This window comes from Lagenorhynchus albirostris, chromosome 5 (genome assembly GCF_949774975.1).
Source record: "Lagenorhynchus albirostris chromosome 5, mLagAlb1.1, whole genome shotgun sequence".
Lineage (NCBI taxonomy): Eukaryota > Metazoa > Chordata > Mammalia > Artiodactyla > Delphinidae > Lagenorhynchus > Lagenorhynchus albirostris.
Window position 1 is genome coordinate 35320878 of NC_083099.1, and position 21806 is coordinate 35342683.

A 21806-nucleotide genomic window follows, 5' to 3' on the forward strand; every position below is an offset into this window, starting at 1 on the left:
CCTCAACATAGGATGTTTAGTCCATTGTTTTCTGTTGAATCCTAGCAGTGCTTATTTTAACTTGTAGAATTTTTCCTTTTTTAGGGAACGAAATCAGAAAAAAATTAAAGTAAGATAAAAATAAAACTGTAAAAATGCATTCTGCAGTGTTTAGGAGAAAATGTTAGGTCCCTGTCTCAAAGGACTTGAAGGACACAGGTGGTGATGCATCCATAACGGTGGGCATGGGGGCACTTTCCTGCCAGGTGTCTTACTGAACTTTGAATTCATGACAGTGGCAAGCCTAAAGTAATTTCTTGAATCCCAGATTGAAATCAGAAAACAGCTCATTCAGCTACTTCTTTCTGAGTGAAAGATAATCTAAAACTCTATGAGTCTGGGCTAATGAAAACAACCCATATATTTTCAGGCACAGTCATATTACTTTAATAGCAATTTCTGGCGTAATCTTACTTTTTTTGAAGTTAACAGTGTGCTTTAAATCCTCATTACCCTTTGGCCTCAAAATAGAAAAATAGGTGCTTACTTTGATAATGTTATCCATGGTAGTAAAACTGAAAGGAGTTGGGGAGAGTTAATTTGGGTTCTTTCATTAAAATATCAAAATGTGTACAGAAATATTGTCCATCAGAGCCTTAAGGTGATTAAAAAGCCAGGTAGGTTCTTAACAAAGCAAAGACTCTGGGCTGTGTGAGCAGTCCTGCACACTGTTCAGAGAAGGTTGCCTGCACATGGTCGGAAGCCTTCCCCACTAGCTTGTTATTCTGACTGGTGGGTGTTTGCTGGGAACTCGGAGGGAAAGCAGGTGGATGCTGCCTTCAGGGAACAATTGCTCTCCAGCCCTGCACATTTGCAATTTTATTCATTTTTAATAAGTTACTTTATTTACTATTCAAAGCAGTAAATTTTTAAGCATACAGTTTTCAAAATGAGTAAACTGTAGAGGGAAGTAGTCTCTAAAAAATAATCCCTCTTCAGTCAAGTCAAAATGAGTGTCTCATCAGCGGTGGTCTAGGGAAAGCATGGATCTACTTCTCAGCAGCTCTGTGACCTAAACAGCTTTCTTAACCTCTCAGTCGCCTCATGTTTAACACAAGACTAATTACAGCACCTACCTCATAGCCATGTTTTAAAGACTGAATGAGATAATGCACAGAAGGCTCTTAGCTCAAGATCTGGGACATAGTGAATGCTCAGGACTATTGGCTGCTATTGCTATTGGTGATATTACTGTTTTTTCATTTGTTTCAAAATTTTAAAGGAAAAATCTGTTTTCCTCAATAGGAAATATCTTTTTAAATGAATTAACAACATTAAGTCATTAGGAATTAGATTGTGGTATTTTCTAATACATCAAATTGTTGCCTCTTACTTTAGACTGTTTTGTATAGCAAAGTAGTAGCTTTACAAAACACTCTAGGTGGGCTTCCCTGGTGGCGCAGTGGTTGAGAGTCCGCCTGCCGGTGCAGGGGACATGGGTTCGTGCCCCGGTCTAGGAAGATCCCACGTGCCACGGAGCAGCTGGGCCCGTGAGCCATAGCCGCTGAGCCTGCGCGTCTGGAGACTGTGCTCCCCAACGGGAGAGGCCACAACAGTGAGAGAGAGGCCCGCGTACCACAAAAAAAAACAAAAAAAACAAAAAAAAAACACTCTAGGTAATTTTAAGAATACATAATACCTGCTACATCAGGAATTTACAGTGTAATGAGGATGCCCTTGAAATAACTCCATGCGTCTCTGATATGCTACTTTATTTTTGCTTTACTCTATTTCTCAAGAGGCAGTATGACCTGGGTTAAAAGCATGACCAGATACTTTCATTTACCAGGCATTTGACCTTGGGCAAGTGGCTTAACCTCTCTGGATGTGGATTTCATTATCTTTAACATAAGGGTTTGGGAGTAAATGGTTTCTAAGGTTCCTTTTTTTTTTTTTTAATGTAGGTTTTTGTTTTCTTAAGTATAGTTGATTTACAATATCGTGTTAGTTTCAGGTGTACAGCAAAGTGATTGAGTTATACATTACATATCCTTTATCATGTTCTTTTCCATTATGGTTTATTACAGGATATTGAATATAGTTCCCCGAGCTATACAGTAGGTCCTTGTTGGTTATTTATTTTATATTTTGTAGTTTGTATCTGCTAATCCCAAATGGCTAATTTATCCCTCCCCAACCTTTTCCTCTCTGGTAACCATAAATTTGTGTTCTAGGTCTGTGAGTCTGTTTCTGTTTTGTAAATGTTCACTTGTATCATTTCTTTTTTAGATTCCACATATTCTAAGTTTCCTTTCAATTCTAAAAATCTGTTTCCAAAAAATAATCCCTCAGTTTTCCAAGTGGCATAACTCAGTGTTTTCTATATTAATGAAGAAGTAATACTCATAAAACTGTTGTGTCTTTCCATGATATTGCAGAATTATTTGAGTTTTTGAGTTTTCTTCTTTGAGAAGAGCAGACTGAACTCAGGACAGCAAACGTGGTGTTCTGGGTTTACTTAGAACAGCTGGAAAATGCTCCCTCTGTAAGAGGACTCAAAGAAATCACTGCACATTTGGCTCTTCGTACTATTGAATGAGCTAGATTTGATGTCAGAAAGCTGTGAGCGGTCCACTCTTAGCAGTCAGTTGTTGGTAAAAATGTTCCCAGATATTGATGGGAGCTTTATAGTTTTTAGACATAAACAGAATACCTGCAGTTCAGGTCATGCTGTCACAAATTCATCCTGGAGAGTAACAGCCATACAGATCTTCCATGCCAGCCTTTAACTGTATGTGAGGGGACACAAAGCAACTGGAAGATTCCACCATGACTTACCTGTGTGCTCAGGAGCTGTTTTATATCACTGATGGAATAGGTTTAGACAACAACATTGAGTTGAGTAGAAATTGACTCCCAGCATTTACAGGGATCTTCAGTGGCAAGGGCAAAACTCAGTGATGAGAATTTTGAAGGAATTTCCTTGAGGACTCAGAATGGATGGACTCGAGAGCACTCCTCACCTCATGGACATTTTGTTTTATCTGCATATAAAAGTGTATCCAGAACCATGCAGTCAAAGGCAGTTTCCCACAAAGTGGGGAAATACATGATGGGTTTGTATTAAAACCTTTGTGTCTGCTGGTAGACATTTAGGCATTTGTCAATGTGACAGGGAAATGAAATTCATAGTATTCTCTAGAGATTTATAGAATGCAGTTGGAAACACTAAATTATGCATTCTATTCTGCAAGATTCTTACAGTCAAACCTTTAAGCCCCTCCTTGCCTTTTCTTAATATAATCTTCATAAACTTTTATAAAAAACAAGCCCATTATACAGCATTTGGAAACTACAGGACAAAATAAAGGAAATAATCATCTCTCTTCCTAAGACACAGTTATAGCCAGTAACAAAATTAGTCTGAGTTCTCTAGGTAGGGCACTAGGGTTAGATGCTGCACAATCCCTGCACTTCATGAACTTAAAGTATAGTGAGGAAATATACCCAGAAACAAGGGCAATAAAGCCTAAATTTAAATCGCATCTCTGAGATTTTTTGAGGAAGTTTTGGTTTTAGCAAGTATGAATGCTCTAAATAAAATAATTTTTTTATGTTTTCCTAATTTTCAGATATGTTTCACTAAATTTGGAACTTCTAACATTGTGTTCTTAGCTGATATGAATTTTCCTTTATTTGTTTTTTTTCTGCTGTCATTAAAAACTGCAGCAGAAAAGGGGTGGGAGAGATGAAGTACGTTATGTGTTTTATATCCTGTTTAGTAAAGTGAAGGTATTATTTTATGTGACTTGTGAAAACCTTATGTTTGAACTCTGCGTGGGTTTGCTAAGTGTAGATTCATTCATATCTTGCTTTTTGTTTTGTTTTTGTTCTCCAGTTGGGCGACAACTGAGAGAAACAACAGAATAGACACCTGTGCCCCCTCCGTGGAGCAACAGGTGCCCTCTGTTCTCCGTAGTCTCAATTCAGCCAGTGATTTGTCACATCATGTGTGTCTTACCCTTTTGTTTAAATGTTATTTATTGAAGAGGCTCCTGTAGTACACAGTATAACAACATGATGTGTTCTAGAACTAGATTGAAAAACAGTCTGTAATTGGCTGACAGTAATTAGCAGTTTCAGGATACCACTTTGATTTTGTAATCGTTTGCTGGTAAAATGAGCTGAATTATCTTCCTGTAATTTACCTGGAGTGTTTTTTACTGGTGCACACATGCATGCTCTCTCTTTAAGCAGGAGATGAATCAGTTTGAGAACTCAAGTTACCAACAAACTTTCTACCAAGAATGACCAGTGTTAGAATGCCGTATTTTGAAAACATGCTCATTTTAGATTTGGCATTGCCAGTCCGTTCCCTTGTTTTCTTTAAAGTGTTATTTGCCAGGGCTTCCCTGGTGGTGCATTGGGTAAGAATCCACCTGCCAATGAAGGGGGCATGGGTTCGAGCCCTGATCTGGGAAGATCCCACATGCTGTGGAGCAACTAAGCCCATGCACCACAACTGTTGAGCCTGCGCTGTAAAACAACTGAAGCCCGCACACCTAGAGACCCTGCTCTGCAACAAGAGAAGCCACCACAATGAGAAGCCTATGCACCACTACGAAGAGTAGCCCCCACTCGCCACAACTGGAGAAAGCCCACGTGCAGCAACGAAGACCCAGTGCAGCCAAAAATAAAATAAATAAATTTATAAAACATTTTTTAAAATGTTATTTGCCAAACAATATCATAAGTTCAAATGACTCTTTAGGTACTTCTTTTTTATTTTTAAATTGCAAAGCATTTATTTTTCAAATATCAATATATTCTAAAATTCAGCGTTAAGTATAAATATTTGTTAAGTTTCTGAAGCAAAATTTCAGTAAAATATTTGATTATCATAGTTTGCCTTCTTAGATGTTAACCTTGCAAAGTTTATAGTGACTTTTCAATGAATATATGTTAAATTTCTGTTTTAGCTCTTTGATCAAGCATAAGCATTATTTTGAATTTTGGAGGCAAAAAATCAATTATGTACAGGCACGCCTCGGAGATACTGCAGTTTGGTTCCAGACAACGGCAGTAAAGCGAGTCAAGCTTTTGGTTTCCTAGTGCATATAGAAGTTATGTTTAACACTGTACTGTAGCCTGTACAATAGCATTATATCTAAAAAAACAATGTATGTGCCTTAATTTAAAAATACTTCATGGCTTAAAAATGAACGAAATATAATGCCATTTTCAGCGACATGGATGGACCTAGAGATTGTCATACAGAGTGAAGTAAGTCAGAAAGAGAAAGACATATATCATATAATATCACTTATATGTGGAATCTAGAAAAATGGTACAGATGAACTTGTTTGCAAAGCAGAAATAGAGTCACAGATGTAGAAAACAAACTTGCGGTTACCAAGGGGGGAAGGGTAGGGTGGGATGAATTGGGAGTTTAGGACTGACATATATGCACTACTATATATATAATAGGTAACTAATAAGAACCTACTGTATAGCACAGGGAACTCTACTCAATGCTCTTGAGTAGGTGGTGACCTAAATGGGAAGGAAATTTTAAAGAGTGGATATATGTATATGTATATCTGATTTACTTTGCTGTACAGCAGAAACTAACACAACATTGTAAAGCAACTATACTCCAATAAAAATTTAAAAAAAAAAACAACTTCATGGCCAAAAAGTGCTAATCATTATCTGATCACACAAGGTTACCACAAACCTTTCAAACTGTAAAAGCCACTGTATCTGCGGAGCATAATAAAACAAGGTGTGCTGGTCAGTGTACTCCATGTGATGTGTTCAGTTGATTAATGTGAAAAAAGCTACATTTAAATTATTCATATACAAATAACTTTTGACATGTGATATGATATTATTCGACTTGTATTCTATACATATTCGTATTATTTTTATGCTGGTTTCTTGAGTTATCTAAAACAAACCGTCTTAGTCATGTGGGCTTACTTCAATGCATTACTCTCTGATAATTCTTTGTTAAATGCATAGCAAAGTCCTTGTGGAAATTACATAGTTTTCAAAATCTTTTGTTATTGGTCCTTTTTGTAAATGTCCTGAACTGGGCACTATTTATTTAATAATAGCTAGCTTTATTAAATTAAGGGAACACAGCATGAAAAATATGTTGACATATTATCTAATGAAAGGTGGAAAAAGTGTTCATCTTAAGAGTCTATAAAACTAAGGCTGGTAGAGTCTTACAATTCATTCTAGCCCTTTCCTTGTATCATTTGTCCTGATATATTTGACAGAGATAAACTCTAATGCTGCTTGAACCTTAGTGTCGTTTCTACCTACACTGCATAATGTTTCTCTAGTTAGCAGAATTTGAAAATAGAATGGTTTTGTTTAAAAATTGAAATATTAGATTTTTTCTCTGATTTTATTTCTCCATTGGCTTCTGATTCAAACCTTGAAACCAAGATCCATCTTCTAAACTTGTTCAGCATTTAGAGCATTATTACTGTTTTATTTTGTGTTGTATTGTATATTGCTGCCTAGCACATTACCCTAAAATACAACAGCCTAAAACAACAAACATTTATTACCTCACAGTTTCTGTGGTCGTAACTCCCAGTACAGCTTAGCTGGGTGCCTCTGGCTCAGGGTCTCTCACGAAGCTGCAGCCGAGGCAACAGTCAAGGCCGTGGTCATCTCAGGGTTCAACTTGGGAAGAAGTGCCTACAAACTCATTAACATGGCCACTGGTGAGCGTCAGGTCCACAGTTGCTGGCTAGAGAGGTCTTTGCTGCATAACTCTCCATAGGATAGCAGCTGGCTTCCTTCAGAACCGAGAGTGCAGAGATGGAAGCCAGTGTCTTTGTAACCAAGAGTCAGAGGTGACATCTCATCTCTTCTGCCATAGTTTATTCCTTAAGAGGTGAGTTGCTAGGTCCACACAGACTCAAGGGGAGGTGATTGATCACACAGGGGCATGTGTACCAGGAGGTGGGTTTTTTCAGGGGTTTTTTTTGTTTTTAATTTTTATTGGAGTATAGTTGCTTTACAGAAGGTGGGGGTCTTAATGGTGGCCTGCTGCATTGCTTACAAGTACTTTGAGCTTATAAAATGTCCCACTTTTACTGTGTTGTGTCATAGGATTAGGATGATAGAACTGCTTAGCTTGCTGTTGTCTCACAATCTTGAACTAATCATTTTACGTAGAATGAGACTCCAGGAAGGGGTGCAAACCAGGACAGAGATAAAGGCATGTTCATTTGTAGTTTTGCTTGTATGGCCTTTTCTAGTTATTTGGATAAGGAACTTAGCTAAAAACTCTAAGGTACTATCAAAGTATACAGTTGGGGGTATTTTATCCTCTGTTCATTATGTAAATTCTAATGTTTATCTTGTTCAGTATTGGTAAAGGTTTCCAAGGTGTCATGAAAAGATGGGGATTTAAAGGCCAGCCAGCTACTCACGGTCAAACAAAAACCCACAGAAGGCCTGGAGCTATTTCAACTGGTGTAAGTATAACTTAGTGATCCTCTTTTTAGTACTAAAGATTCAGCTTTTGTGTATATGGTGCTTTAGTCTGTCCTTGGGATCAAGTCACATTATTTGAATCTTACTCCAGGTGGGTCCTAATAAAAGTCACACATTTATGGGTCCTGGCCTTACTTTCCAGAGCCAGACTTGAATCATTTGGTTATATCCTACGTACTTACGGCCAGTGTTCTCAGTACTTGTCTGCCTACTTTCTTTCCCATCTCTGTCTCCCATCCTACACTCTGAAGTCAGCTGTAAGTGATCAGGGATCAGAATGCCCTGCCATCTTCCCACACTGCTTCCTTCACAGATTTGTTTTTGCCTTAGAAGAGACCATTGGGAAAAGTTGTCAAGGACAATATAATGATGAAGGGGAAAGTAATAGAGAAAAAATGGAGAAATAGACAATAAGAGCATAGGAAGGAGAGAAGGAGATTTGTACTGCTAATTTAGTCCTACTGAATATCTCTCCCAGAGGTGTATCATAAAGAGCCTGGGGGATTCTTACTCTTGGGTGGGAAGAGTATGGAAGGGCTCAGGAGTGGCACTTAACTAGATATACTTTTTTGTTAATACTTTTTACTTTGGAACCATGTTAATGTTTTACAAATTCAAAGTAAAATAAAAATGGGGGGGAATCCATAATGGAATATAATTAGAAAATGAACATAACTATTTCAAATGAGTAACAGAACCTCACTGAAGTGGGGGACTAGAGTAGACTAATAACTCAAGTAACTTGTGAACACATAGTTGTTGGCTGTATACCCAGAGTCTAAATTTAAAATGTACCATGTGCATGTGTTGAGTGTTAGTTAGCCATTCTGAGATAATTTTCTGTGAATTATAGGATTGACCAGATAAGTGAATATATTGATAATGGAAGCTAAGTTTCTCACTATTGGTGGTAACTAACTCTCTCCTTCAGTCACTTTGCAGAAGGATAGTAACATCAAAAGCCAGGGTGGGAGAGTAGGACCATTCCAGCAGCTGTGGACTGGATGGAGTCCAAGTCAGTTAATACAGAAGATTTGTGAAAACAGGCCAGGCAGTCCATTTTTTCTTTGAATGGTGGTGTGACATGTTTTTATGTCCTTCTCAGCCATTATTGGCTCAGTTGCTGCTCTCTTGTTACTGAATTTTTCTCCTAAATATGTTCTTAGTCTATATTTTTTTGTTCTAATCTAATTTAGAAAGGGAATTCTCTAGGGGTAAATGTGACTAAATCCATGTTTAGTTCTTTACTGGGGGCTAGCAAAATGGAGGAAAAAATAAAACATTTTAATGACATATCTTATTTGCATTTTGGTTTGATTGGTACTGTTCGAAATTGAGAATACTGCTTAAAAGTGCTACTTTTGTTTCTCTCCTTTAGGATGTTGCCAGAGTCTGGCCTGGAACCAAAATGCCTGGGCAATTGGGGAACATAGATAGGACAGCATTTGGACTGAAAGTAAGTTTCTGGAGTGGCTTTTTATAGGAGTGGTTAAATTAGTGCCTAAAGGCAAACGCACCAGCATACATATTTAACGTGTGTCTGCGTATGGTGGTTCTAATAGGTTTTACAATTATTGAGGGGTGGGGGAAACGTGTACTCTGTGTGTGTGTGTGTGTGTGTGTGTGTGTGTGTGTGTGTGTGTGTGTTGGAGTTGTCATATATGTTCATTTAACATGCAAGCCATGGAAAATGCACTCATTAAAAAGAAAAAGTTAATTGTCTACTATTTGACCTGGAAGATTTCCACAGTGTTGTTGCATGAAAAAATAGAGATTCAGAGCATTACGTATAATACTCTTATAAAAGAGTAAACAGAAACTCCCTACATGTATATGTCACCATGCCATGTAAGCACAGAGAAGAGTAGATGGTTATATATCATATTGCTTTCGATTAAATGTCAAATGTGTGGGTGGATGTGGGTGAGGAATAGGAGAGAGGAAGACAAAATAGGAGACAATCAAAATAGGAAAATAGAGTACTAAAAAAGCATGTGGTATATATCCATTTTTGTAAAATAATTATATATTTAAAAGGGGCGGGGAGTTAAATTCACTGTCTGCTAACTTGAGGAACATATGTAATATCTAAGTGAAAATGAGTTGTACATAATAGGTGCCATGTAATTATATTTTTATTAAAACAACTAATCTGTCTATATGTGTGAAAAGTATAGAAAGTACAAAAAAGAAAATAGGTCATTCAAAAGAACAACCCCCAAAGACAACCACTGGTAACATTTTGGTACATATTCTTTCATTCTGTATTCTAGATGTATTTTATTTATAAATTTTAACCAGCAGAAGTTTTTAAAATTTTATATAATTAAATCTAAGTGTTTTTTTTTCCCCTCTTCTGTTACATTTATACTTGCCATAGACAACCATTTGTATCTGTCTTTGTGCATTTTCTTTTCATGTATGCGTATGTGTGACAGGAGAGAGATTTCAGTTGCCCTAGTATTTAACGTTTAGCCGTGAGCTATGGGTCAAACTTGATTTTACCCCCAAATACTTTTTCAATACCATTTCTTGACTGTTCTCTCATTTGTGTAAATGTTTTTCCCACATGAAGATCTGTTTGAAGGCCATCTGCTCAGCACACTTTTTAAAAAAATTAGACCCAGAGAGGTTGCGGCTTCCCAGTTTCTAGTTGCAGCAAGCTCATGTTAACTAAGAATAAAATAAAATTGAATTTTCATGTGTTATTCTTAATGGTGCCAGGAGAATATTGAAATATCGAAGTAGTCTTGATCGTTCAGTCACATTTATACTTAAAATGAGAGTTTTCTACCACTTACATGAGACATATCTGTTGTAGTATTACAGTACAAGTCATCCATAGGATTTGAAATTTTTATTCTCATTCAATATTTTGAGGTGCTAACATGATTATTTCTTTACAGGCTACTTATAGCCTCAGCTTTTGTTTGTATTGATATAAGTATATTCTAATATTTTTAACTCTTAATGTTTGATTTTATTTCCACTTCAGGTGTGGAGAATAAACACAAAGCACAATATAATCTATGTAAATGGCTCTGTACCTGGACACAAAAATTGCTTAGTAAAGGTATGTATAACTCTCTTTTATTTTCCCTTGTTCAGAGATGTGGATGTGTGCCATAAGTTCTCCTCTCACCCATAAATGTGTCTTGAAAATAAGTAGCTGTTTCTCGACATGTTCTTTGCTATTTTTTCTGCTTTTTAGTAGCACCTGAGTGAGAAAATTGCACAAAATAACCTATAGCCTATGTCTCTAAAACCATAAACCTGCACAAAGGGTAGGTCCAGTAAGAGGTTCTTTAGAAATACAAAAGGATATTAGCAAAACTACTTGCAAAAATATCAATATATCTCTATCCTTCCAAAAAATAACTTTTTCATTTTTTAAGAGTACTTTGACATGGGAACCAGAAGTATATGTGGTGGAAATAAAATGAGAAATGAGAATCAACAAGAAAGGTGGTTTGAGGTGGACATTTTAAGGAAAGATTTATTATTATTATTATTATTACTAGCATTGCTCTGTTTTCCTTAAAAATACATTTTTATGTTCAAAACATGAAGAGAAGAAAACATGTTATACAAGATAGACTTGAAAAAACATTCTTAAGCTCTCAGAGATTTATTTCCATCAAATAAAATACAAAATAAATATTCAGCGTGGGATTTAAGTCAACATAATACAAAATGAGACATCACTTTTGAATTTTCCATTCTGAAAATAAATTTGTAGTTGAAGTGATACCAGCAGTTCCCCAAAATAGATTCTTCATTACTCTTCCAACAATAACAACAAAATTAGGCTGAAACTTAACCCTCAGATTTTTCAAAAAACCTGTCTTTATGTATTCTCTTTTTTTTTTTTTTTTGTTTGTGGTACGCGGGCTTCTCACTGCTGTGGCCTCTCCCACTGCGGAGCACAGGCTCTGGACGCGCAGGCTCAGCATCCATGGCCCACGGGCCCAGCCACCCCACGGCATGTGGGATCCTCCCGGACCGGGGCACGAACCTGTGTCCCCTGCATCGGCAGGCGGACTCTCAACCATTGCGCCACCAGGGAAGCCCCTTCTTTTCATTTCTTAAAGTAGGTTCCGTTACTAGCATAAGGTACAATATTTGTTTCAGTCTTACAGTAATTAAAATTCCCTTTCTGGAACTCCTCACTTTTTTGACTAGAGTATTCTCATTTTTTTTTTTAAAGAAAAAATGCATTTGATTAATTCTTGCAGGATTTTTTGGTCTTTTTTTTTTTTTTTTTAAGTTTGCAGTTTTTTAGGTTTAAGTAAGTTTTCAGGCCCCTGGTGACCCAAGTCATGTACATAGTAACAGGTACTTGAAGCCAGCACATTGTCATTGTGCTTTTCCTAACATTTTGGCCTCATAAGTCAGTGTATTCCTACCTCCAGATTTATTACATTGTTATAAATATAACAACCTAATAAAAAAGAAAAAAGGAAAATGATCATTTTTCATAATAAATTATACTGGATAGCAGATGAAGTTTTAAACATTGTCAAATCCTCCTTTTCTCCCCATTTGCTGTATACAGTTCTAGGCTGGCTTCCAGCTGAGCCTCACTGTTGCTGTGACTCCTCAGGTTCACCTCAGCATCTTCCTTGACTCCAGCAGGGATGAACAGGTGAACTGCCTTGAAAAACCATATGTGCAGGGTTCTGATCTGGCTGTTATAAATAGTTTATAATCAACAACACTTATTAGTCAGATTTTTCCACGCACTTCAATAAAGATTGCCTCCAGAAACTCAATCCATTTAATGGATGGTGGCTTGCTATCACTGAAGATATTCAGAAGGTACACTGAAGGCAATTCCAAAAGAGGAGTCCAAATACATTTTGAGAAACTATACCATCAGAGAAATGTCTAGACACTTTGAACTGTTAACACACTAGGTGAATATATTTCCAACAAACAGATTTTGATAAAAGAACTCATCTTGAAATATAGTGCCTTTTAAAGGTCTTTTATAACCTTAAATGTCTGTCCCAAACATTAAGGTGTGGGTTTGGGGGAGTTTTTTGTGGGCTTATGTTTTAAATGCCAAAAGTTTGATAAATCTTCTGAAAACAGTCACCCCACTTTGTCCATTCTTCCCAGTGATCCCATAGCAGGTGAATAATCCCCTTGCCATTGGAGGTTGAGGCTCGTCCTGCTGGACAGGCAGCCTTACTGGCACCCACTCACTGCACAGGAGCTTTTGGTTCCATCAGAGTACAGAGTACAGGGCTGCCTGTCATTCATTCTAAAGTTAGTAAGATAGTCTTAGGGATAACCAACCTGTTTAATTAATGTAAGCTTTTTGTTCTTTGGATTCACTAATGTACTAAGAGAGCCTAAAGAACTGTTATTTACAGCATAGTGTACTGTAATATTTGTGTGTGCTTGTCCCTATATCCTAATTTATAATTTAAGTTTATTTTCAGATTTGCCTGTTTTTTGTGTGTGTGTGTCCTACCTCCAGCTTCCCTAAAAAGTGTTTGAACTGGTTTGCCGATATACATAAATATAAAAAGAATGAGAGGGAGTCCTGAAGGCAGGGAAATAATAAAGCCAGGGATAAGATTCAGTGCACAAAAACATGTACCAGCAAATTCGGGACAAGATGGTGGAGAAGAGGGACCTTGAGCCCACCTTCTCTTATGAGCACACCAAAATCACAACTAACTGCTGAACAATCATCAATTAAAGAAAAAGCTGGAACCTACCAAAAAAGATATTCTACATGATATAAAAAAGAAACCACAATGAGATTATAGGAGGGGTGCACTTGTGATGTAATCAAATCCTTTACTACCTGGCGACACAAAAACTGGAGAATGATTATATCACAGAACTTCTCCCACAGGAGTGAGAGTTCTGAGCCTGACGTCAGCCTCCCCAGCTGGCGGCCTGGCATCAGGAAGAGGAGCTCCCAGAGCATTTGGCTTTGAAGGCCAGTGGGACTTAATAGCAGGAGCTCCACAGGACTGGGGGAAGCAGAGACCTCACTCATAAAGGGCACATGCAGAATCTCATGCACCTGGAACCCGGGCAAAAGCAGTAATTTCATAGGAGCCTGTGCCAGACCTACCTGCTGGTCTTGGAGGGTCTCCTGGGAAGGTAGGGGGCAGCTGTGGCTCACCCTTAGGACATAAAAACCAGTGGCAGATGTATTAGGGAGTATTCATCTTCATGAACTCTTGCTGGAGGCTGACATCTTGCTTGGGTCATTAGCACCAAAACCTGGCCCCACCCAACAGCCTGTAGGCTCCAGTGCTGGGACACCTCAAGCAAACAACCAAGTGGGCAGGAACACAGCTGCATCTGTCAGCAGACAGGCTGCCTAAAGACTTCCTGAGCCCACAGCTGTCTTTGGACACACCCTTTGACACGGCCCTGCCCACCAGAGGGTGAGGAATCAGCTCCACCAACCAGTGGGCTGGCACCAGCCCCTCCTGTCAGGAAGCCTGCACAAGCCTCTAGAGCAGCCCCATCCAGCCAGGGGCAGACACCAGAAGCAAGAAAACTACGATCACACAGCCTGTGGAACTGGGTCTGCAAACAGAGTGGTCCCTGATCCTTCAGGGATGAGAGGGAAGTGTACTGCTGGGACATACAGGACATCCCACTTCTCCAAGGTTGAGAAATGTAATTAACCTACCACACACATAAAAATACAAGTAGAAATTTAGACAGACTGAGGCGGCAGAGGAATATGTTTCAGATGAAGGAACAAGATAAAATCCCTGAAGAACAGTGAAGTGAAGTGGAGGTAGGCAGTGTACTCGAGGAGTTCAGAGTAATGATTGTAAAGATGATCCAGGAATTTGGGAAAAGAATGGATGCACAGAGCAAGAAATAAGAAGTCTTTAACAAAGTCAGAAAATATAAAGAGCAACCAAACAGAGATGAATATAATAACTGAAATGAAAAATACACTAGAAAGAACCAGTAGCAGAATAAATGAGGCAGAAGAATAGAGCAGTGAACTGGAAGGCATAGTAGTAGAAATCACTGCCGTGTAACAGAATAAAAAAGAATGAGAAGAAATTAGGACAGTTTAAGAGAACTTTGGGACATCAGGCGCACTAACATTCCCATTGCAGGGATTCTAGAAAAAGGAGAGAGAAAGGGCCTGAGAAAATGCTTGAAGAGATAATAACTGAAAACTTCCCTAACCTGGGGAAGGAAACAATCACCCAAGTCCAGGAAGCGCAGAGTCCCATAGAGGATTAACCCAAAGAGAAACACACCAAGACACATAGTAATCAAATTGACAATACTTAAAGATAGAGAAAATATGAAAAGCAGCAAGGGAAAAGGTATAAATAATGTACAAGGGAACTCCCATAAGATGGTCAGCTGATTTTTGAGCAGAAACTCTGTAGGCCAGAAGGGAATGGCATGATGTATTTAAAGTGATGAAAAAATCTACAGCCATGAATACCCAGCAAGGTCCTCATTCAGATTTGATGGAGAAAGCAAAAACTTTACAGACAAGCAAAAGATAAAAGAATTCAGCACCACCAAACCAGTTTTACAACAAATGCTAAAGGAACTTTTCTAAGGGGAAAAGAAAAGGCCGCAACTAGAAACAAGAAAATTATGAAATGGAAAAGCTCACTGGTAAAGGCAAACATGATAAAGGTAAATTGTCCACACACAAACTAGTAGGGAGGTTAAAAGACAAAAGTAGTAAAATCATCTGTATCCACAATACACAGTTAAGGGATACATAAAACAATTAGATGTGAAATATGATATCAGGGACCTCCCTGGTGGTACAGTGGTTAAGAATCTGCCTGTCAGTACAAGGGACACAGGTTCAAGCCCTGGTCTGGGAAGATCCCACATGCCGTGGAGCAACTAAGTCCGTGCACCACAACTACTGAGCCTGCGCTCTAGAGCCCATGTGCCTAGAACCCGTGCTCCACAACAAGAGAAGCCACCACAATGAGAAGCCCATGCACTGCAACCAAGAGTAGCCCTTACTCGCTGCAACTGGAGAAAGGCTGTGCACAGCAACAAAGACCCAACGCAGCCCCCCAAAATAATTAAAGGAAAAAAAGAAATAGATCAAAAACAGTAATCGTGAAGGGAGGAGAGTACAAATGTGGGGTATTTAAAATGCAGTTGAAATGAGATCAGCAACTTAAAACAATCATATATATTTATATATATAAACACACACACTGCTATACTAAAACATAGTAACCACAAACCAAAAATCTATAATACGTATACACACAATAAAGAAAAAGGAATCCAAACGTAACACAGATAGTCATCAAATCACAAGAGCAGAGAACTAAGAAGAAAGGGACAAAAGACCTACAGAAATCCAATAACAAAATGGCAGTAAGAACATGTATATTGATAATTACCTTAAATGTAAGCGGATCAAATACTCCAATCAGAAGGCATAGACTGGCTAAATAGATACAAAAACTAGACCCGTATACGTGCTGTCTACAAGAGACCCACTTCAGATCTAGAGACACACAAAGTAGGGATGGAAAAAGATATTCCATTGCAAATGCAAATCAAAAGAAAGCTGGAGTAGGAATACTCATATCAGACAAAATAGACTTTAAAATAAAGACGGTTACAAGAGAGAAAGACACCACATAATGATCAAGGGATCAATCCAAGAAGAGATATAACAATTGTAAATATATATGCACCCAACATAGGAATACCTCAACATATAAGGCAGATGTTAATAGACATAAAAGTAGAAATTGACAGTAATAATAATGGGGGACTTTAACGCCCCACTTAAATCAATGGACAGATCGTCCAGACAGAAAATCACTAAGGGAAACACAAGCCTTAAATGACACATTAGACCAGATGGGCTCAACTGATATGTATAGAACCTTCCATCTGAAAGCAGAATACACATTTCAAGTGCACATGGAACATTCTCCAGGATTGATCATATGTTGGGCCACAAAGCAAGCTGTAGTAAATTTAAGAAAATTGAAATTGAATCAAGCATCTTTTCAGACCACAACTCTGTGAGTTTAGAAGACAACCAGGGAATTCCCTGGTGGTCCAGTGGTTAGGACTCCGTGCTTTCACTGCCAAGGGTGCATGTTTAATCCCTTGTCAGGGAACTAATATCCCACAAGCCACCCGATGCAGCCCAAGAAAAAGAAAGAAAGAAAAGAAAACAGCCACAAGAAAACAACTGCAAAAAACACAAACACGTGGAAGTTAAACAGTATGCCACTAAACAACCAATGGATCACTGAAAAAATCAAAGAGTAAATCAAAAAATACTTAGAAAATCATGAAAACGAAAACACAATGATCCAAAACCTATTGAACACAGCAAAAGCAGTTCTAAGAGGGAAGTCTATAGCAGTACAATCTTACCTCAGGAAACAAGAAAAACATCAAATAAACAACATAACCTTACACCTAAAGCAACTAGAGAAAGAACAGTTGAAACCTAAAGTTAGCAGAAAGAAAGAAATCATGAAGATCAGAGCAGAAATAAATGAAATAGACACTTTAAAAAAATCAATAGAAAAGATCAATGAAATAAAAGCTGATTCTTTGAAAAGATAAAATTGGTAAACCTTTAGCCAGGCTCATTATGAAAAAAAAGGAGGGCCCAAATCAGTAAAATCAGAAACGAAAAAGCAGAAGTTACAGCCAATACCACAGAAGTACAAAGGATCATAAGAGGCTGCTATGAGCAACTATATAGCCATAAAATGGACAACCCTGAAGAAATGGACAAATTCTTAAAAACGTGCGATCTCTCAAGACTGAACCAGGAAGAAATAGAAAATATGAACAGACGAGTTACCAGTACTGGAATTGAATCAGTAATTTTAAAACTCCCAACAAACAAAAGTCCACGACCAGACGGCTTCAGGCAAATTCTACCAAACATTTAGAGAAGAGTTAACACCTGTCCTTCTGAAATGATTTCAAAAAATTGCAGAGGAAGGAACACTTCTGAACTCATTCTATGAGACCACCATCACCTTGATACCAAAACCAAAGATATCACAAAAAAAGAAAAGTACAGGCCAATATCACTGATGATCATAGATGCAAAAATCCTCAACAAAATCAAACCAAATAAAAAAGAAAATCTAGCCAACCGAATCCAACAATACATTAAAAGGATCATACACCATGATCAAGTGGGATTTATCACAGGGGTATAATGAATTTTCAGTATCTGCAAATCAATTTGTGTGATACACCACATTAACAAGTTGAAGAATAAAATTATATGGTCATCTCAATAGATGCAGAAAAAGCTTTTGATAAAATTCAACATCCATTTATGATTAAAAAAACTCCAGAAAGTGGGCATAGAGGCAACCTACCTCAGTATAATAAAGGCCATATGTGATGAGCCCACAGCTAACATCATAATCAACAGCAAAAAGTTGAAAGCATTTCCTCTAAGATCAGGCACAAGACAGTTGCCCACTTTTGCCACTTTTATTCAACATAGTTTTGTAATTCCTAGCCACAGCAATCAGAGAAGAAAAAGAAATAAAAGGAATCCAGATTGGAAAAGAAGTAATTAAATTGTCACTTTTGCAGATGACGTGATACTATACATAGAAAATCATGAAGATGCTATCAGAAAACTACTAGAGCTCATCAATGAATTCTGTAAAGTTGCAGGGTACAAATTAATACATAGAAGTCTGTTGCACTTCTATACACTAACAACAAAAATCAGAAAGTAAAGGAAACAATCCCATTTACAATCACATCAAAAACAATAAAATACTTAGGAACAAACCTACCTAAGGAGGCAAAAAAACCTGTACTCTGAACATTATGAGACGCTGATGAAGGAAATTAAAGAAGACACAAACAGATGGAAAGATATATGATGTTCTTGGATTGGAAGAATCTATATTGTTAAAATGACCATACTATCCAAGGCAATCTATAGATTCAATGCATTTCCTATCAAATTTCCAATGGCATTTTTCACAGAAGTAGAACAAGAAATTTTAAAATTTGTATGGAAACACAAAGGACCCCAAACAGCCAAAGCAATCGTAAGAAGGAAGAATGGAGCTAGAGGAATCAGGCTCCCTGACTACAGAGCTACAGTAAGCAAAACAGTATGGTACTGGCACAAAAACAGACATGTAGATCAATGGAACTAGATAGAAATCCCAAAAACAAAGCTGTGCACACATATGGTCAGTCTACATCAAAGGAGGCAAGAATATACAATAGAGAAAAGGCAGTCTTTTCAATATGTAATGCTGGTAAAACTGGACAGCTCTGTGTACAAGATTAAAACATTCTCTAGCACCAAATACAAAAATAAATTCAAACTGGATTAAAGACCTAAATATAAGACCAGATACTATAAAACTCCTAGAGGAATAAACAGGCAGAACACTCTTTGACATAAATTGCAGCAATATCTTTTTTGATCCATCTCCTAGAGTAATGGAAATAAAAACAAAAATAAACAAATGGGATCTAATTAAACTTAAATGCGTTTGCACAGAAAAGGAAACCATAAAATGGAAAGACAACCTGCAGGATGGGAGAAAATATTTGCAAAACGATGCTACCAACAAGAGATTAATTTCCAAATGTACAAACAGCTCATACAGCTCAATATCAAAAAAAACCAAACAACCAAATCAAAAAACGGGCAAAAGACATTTAATGTCTAAGTAGACATTTCTTGGAAGAAGACATACATGTGGCCAAAAGGCATATGAAAAATAATGCCCAACGTCGCTAATTAGTAGGGAAATGCAAATCAGAAAAAACTATAATGAGGTATCACCTCACACCAGTCAGAATGGCCATCATCAAAATGTCTACCAATACTAAGTGCTGGAGTAGGTGTGGAGAAAAGGGAACCCTCCTACACTGTTGGTGGGAATGTGAATTGGTGCAGCTACTATGGAAAACAGTATGGAGACTTTTTAAAACTAAAAGCAGAGTTACCATATGGTCCAGCGATCCCACTGCTGGGTATATATCTAGAGGAAACGATAATTTAAAAAGATACATGCACCCCAATGTTCATCGCAGCACTATTTACAGTAGCCAAGAGATGGAAACAACCTAAATGTCCATCGACAGAGGAATGGATAAAGAAGCCATGGTACATTTATACAATGAAATACTACTCAGCCATAAAAAAAGGAAATAATGCCATTTGCAGCAACATGGATGGACTAGAGATTATCATATTAAGTGAAGAAAGCCAGATAAAAGATATTATACGATATCGCTTATATGTGGAATCTAAAAAATGATACAAATGAACTTATTTACAAAACAGAAATAGACTCACAAACATAGAAAACAAACTTATGGTTACCAAAGGGGAAGGGGGTGACGGAGGGATAAATTAGGAGTTTGGGACTAGCAGATACAAAGTACTATATATAAAACAGATAACCAACAAAGACCTACTGTATAGCAAAGGGAACTATACTCAATATCTTCTGATAACCTATAATGGGAAAGAATATGTAAAAGAATATGTATATATGTATAACTGAATCACCTTGCTGTTTCTTGGGTATAATAGATCTATAAAAATTTGAAAGTACCTGAGAATTCACCATTTAGGCAATTTATAACTAAATTTTCACAGTTATCAAATTTGCACAGAAAGTTTTGTTGTTCGTTTTGTTGTTTATCTGCTTGGGTTTTATTTTCAGTTACAAATTCTGAGACAATTGAATTGGTAAGAATTTGACTTTTTTTCCCCAAGTTAAAGTTCCCCTCAAGATTAATGGATTGGAAAAAAAGGTTAAACAAGTATATTTTCTTCTGGGCAACTTACTGATAATTTCTTGGAACAATTTTAATGAGAAAAATTAATATAGGTGTTTTTCTGTACTTAGCTATTCCTAGCAGCTGTGTACTTACTTCAACCATATTATTCATTTCTTATTGCCAAAATGAGTATGCCTTATCTTAATCTGTTTGTGTAATTACGTGTAATTGTTTTTTTACTTCTCTCTGAATGAAGGCTGTAGAGTGAGTCAGAAGCTTTAAAGAACCCAGTGTTTTCCAAAAATATAACCCAACATTTTAGATCATATCAATATCTGTACTTATTCCTCAGTTAATGAATTTACAAATGTAATTAGAATATTTTTAGAATATAAAGAGCTAATACAGCTGTTTTCAAGACTTCTGGGTTTATTATTGTTTCTGTTAAATACTATTCTGTCCTTAGCTTCTCAAAGAGAACTACTTGTTAAATACAAGCTAATTTCCTTAATAAAACTTGATATTTTGGGTTATGTGCTCTTAGAATTAAGGCTAACAAAAGTACTAGGTAAATTTTATATTTTTTAACCCAAGCTCAAAAATTTATGGTAGAATATAGAATAATAAAAATGTAAGTAGATAATAAAATTAATAATTGAGATGTAGATAGTAATACCTTTTAGGTATATAGTTTATATCAGTTATTTATATTTGAAAAATCAATTTGGGTATAATTGATATTTATGTAGTAATTGTAGAATATAATTTATTCTGTTGGGCAGTTCTGTTTATGGATAAAATATAACCAGAGTAATTTTAATCTCATGAGATAGCTGATTAACTTGAGGAAGGTTATATTTCTGTCATTGAATTAGTTTATTGGAATAAAAATACATATATAAAGTAAAAGGAACTCAGTGTATAACAGCTGTTTTATTCACATTAGAAAATTAAAGAACAAAAAACAAAGAAAAAGGAAGAGCTGTTCTTTGATTATGAATAAGTAAACCAGAATATCTTTAAATAACTTAATTGGTATCACTTATTAATAAGACCTTTGCTTCCTCCCCCCAGATCAAAGATTCTAAATTGCCTGCATATAAGGATTTCTGTAAAAATCTACCATTCCCAACATACTTCCCTGATGGAGATGAAGAGGAGCTACCAGAAGATTTGTTTGATGAAGACTTGTGTCATCCTGGGGCACCTTCTATTACGTTTGCCTGACCTGGACGTGACAGACTCCCACATGTCCTGTGAATTCTGATGAGCCAGAACAATAATATAACCAGGAATTATGTTTTCTTTTCTTAGTAACAACATACCACACTGGTTATCTTTGTCAAGGGCATAAATTTATCATTCATCCTCCAACTGAATTTCATTTAAAAAATTACCACATTAAGCAAACCCGTTAAGTAGATTGAATATGCCAAATTTAGATGGACCGGCAGTTTGCATATTAGTAAAATCTTTGTAATTTGTGGGCTTTGTCCTTTTTTTACTATGTATTTCTCAAGTTATTTTAAATGTTTATAAATTTAGCTTCTTTTACTAAA

At 36.9% G+C, this 21806-nt stretch overlaps 1 protein-coding gene across 2 annotated transcripts in view; it reads left to right on the top strand.

Annotated features, from left to right (window-relative positions):
• MRPL3 (mitochondrial ribosomal protein L3) overlaps positions 1–21806 on the top strand; it is a 44541-nt gene extending 22735 nt beyond the window's left edge. The window contains exons 7-11 of one of the 2 annotated variants that reach the window (XR_009540661.1): positions 7373–7481; positions 8879–8956; positions 10496–10573; positions 12056–12145; positions 21322–21459. Coding sequence is in view for 1 of the 2 variants with exons in the window: in XM_060149865.1 (XP_060005848.1) it covers positions 7373–7481; positions 8879–8956; positions 10496–10573; positions 21322–21474 (418 nt within the window). In the remaining variant the exon portion in view is untranslated. Of the gene's footprint in view, positions 1–7372; positions 7482–8878; positions 8957–10495; positions 10574–12055; positions 12146–21321 lie in introns of both variants that reach the window. The other variant, XM_060149865.1, reaches the window with a different exon arrangement.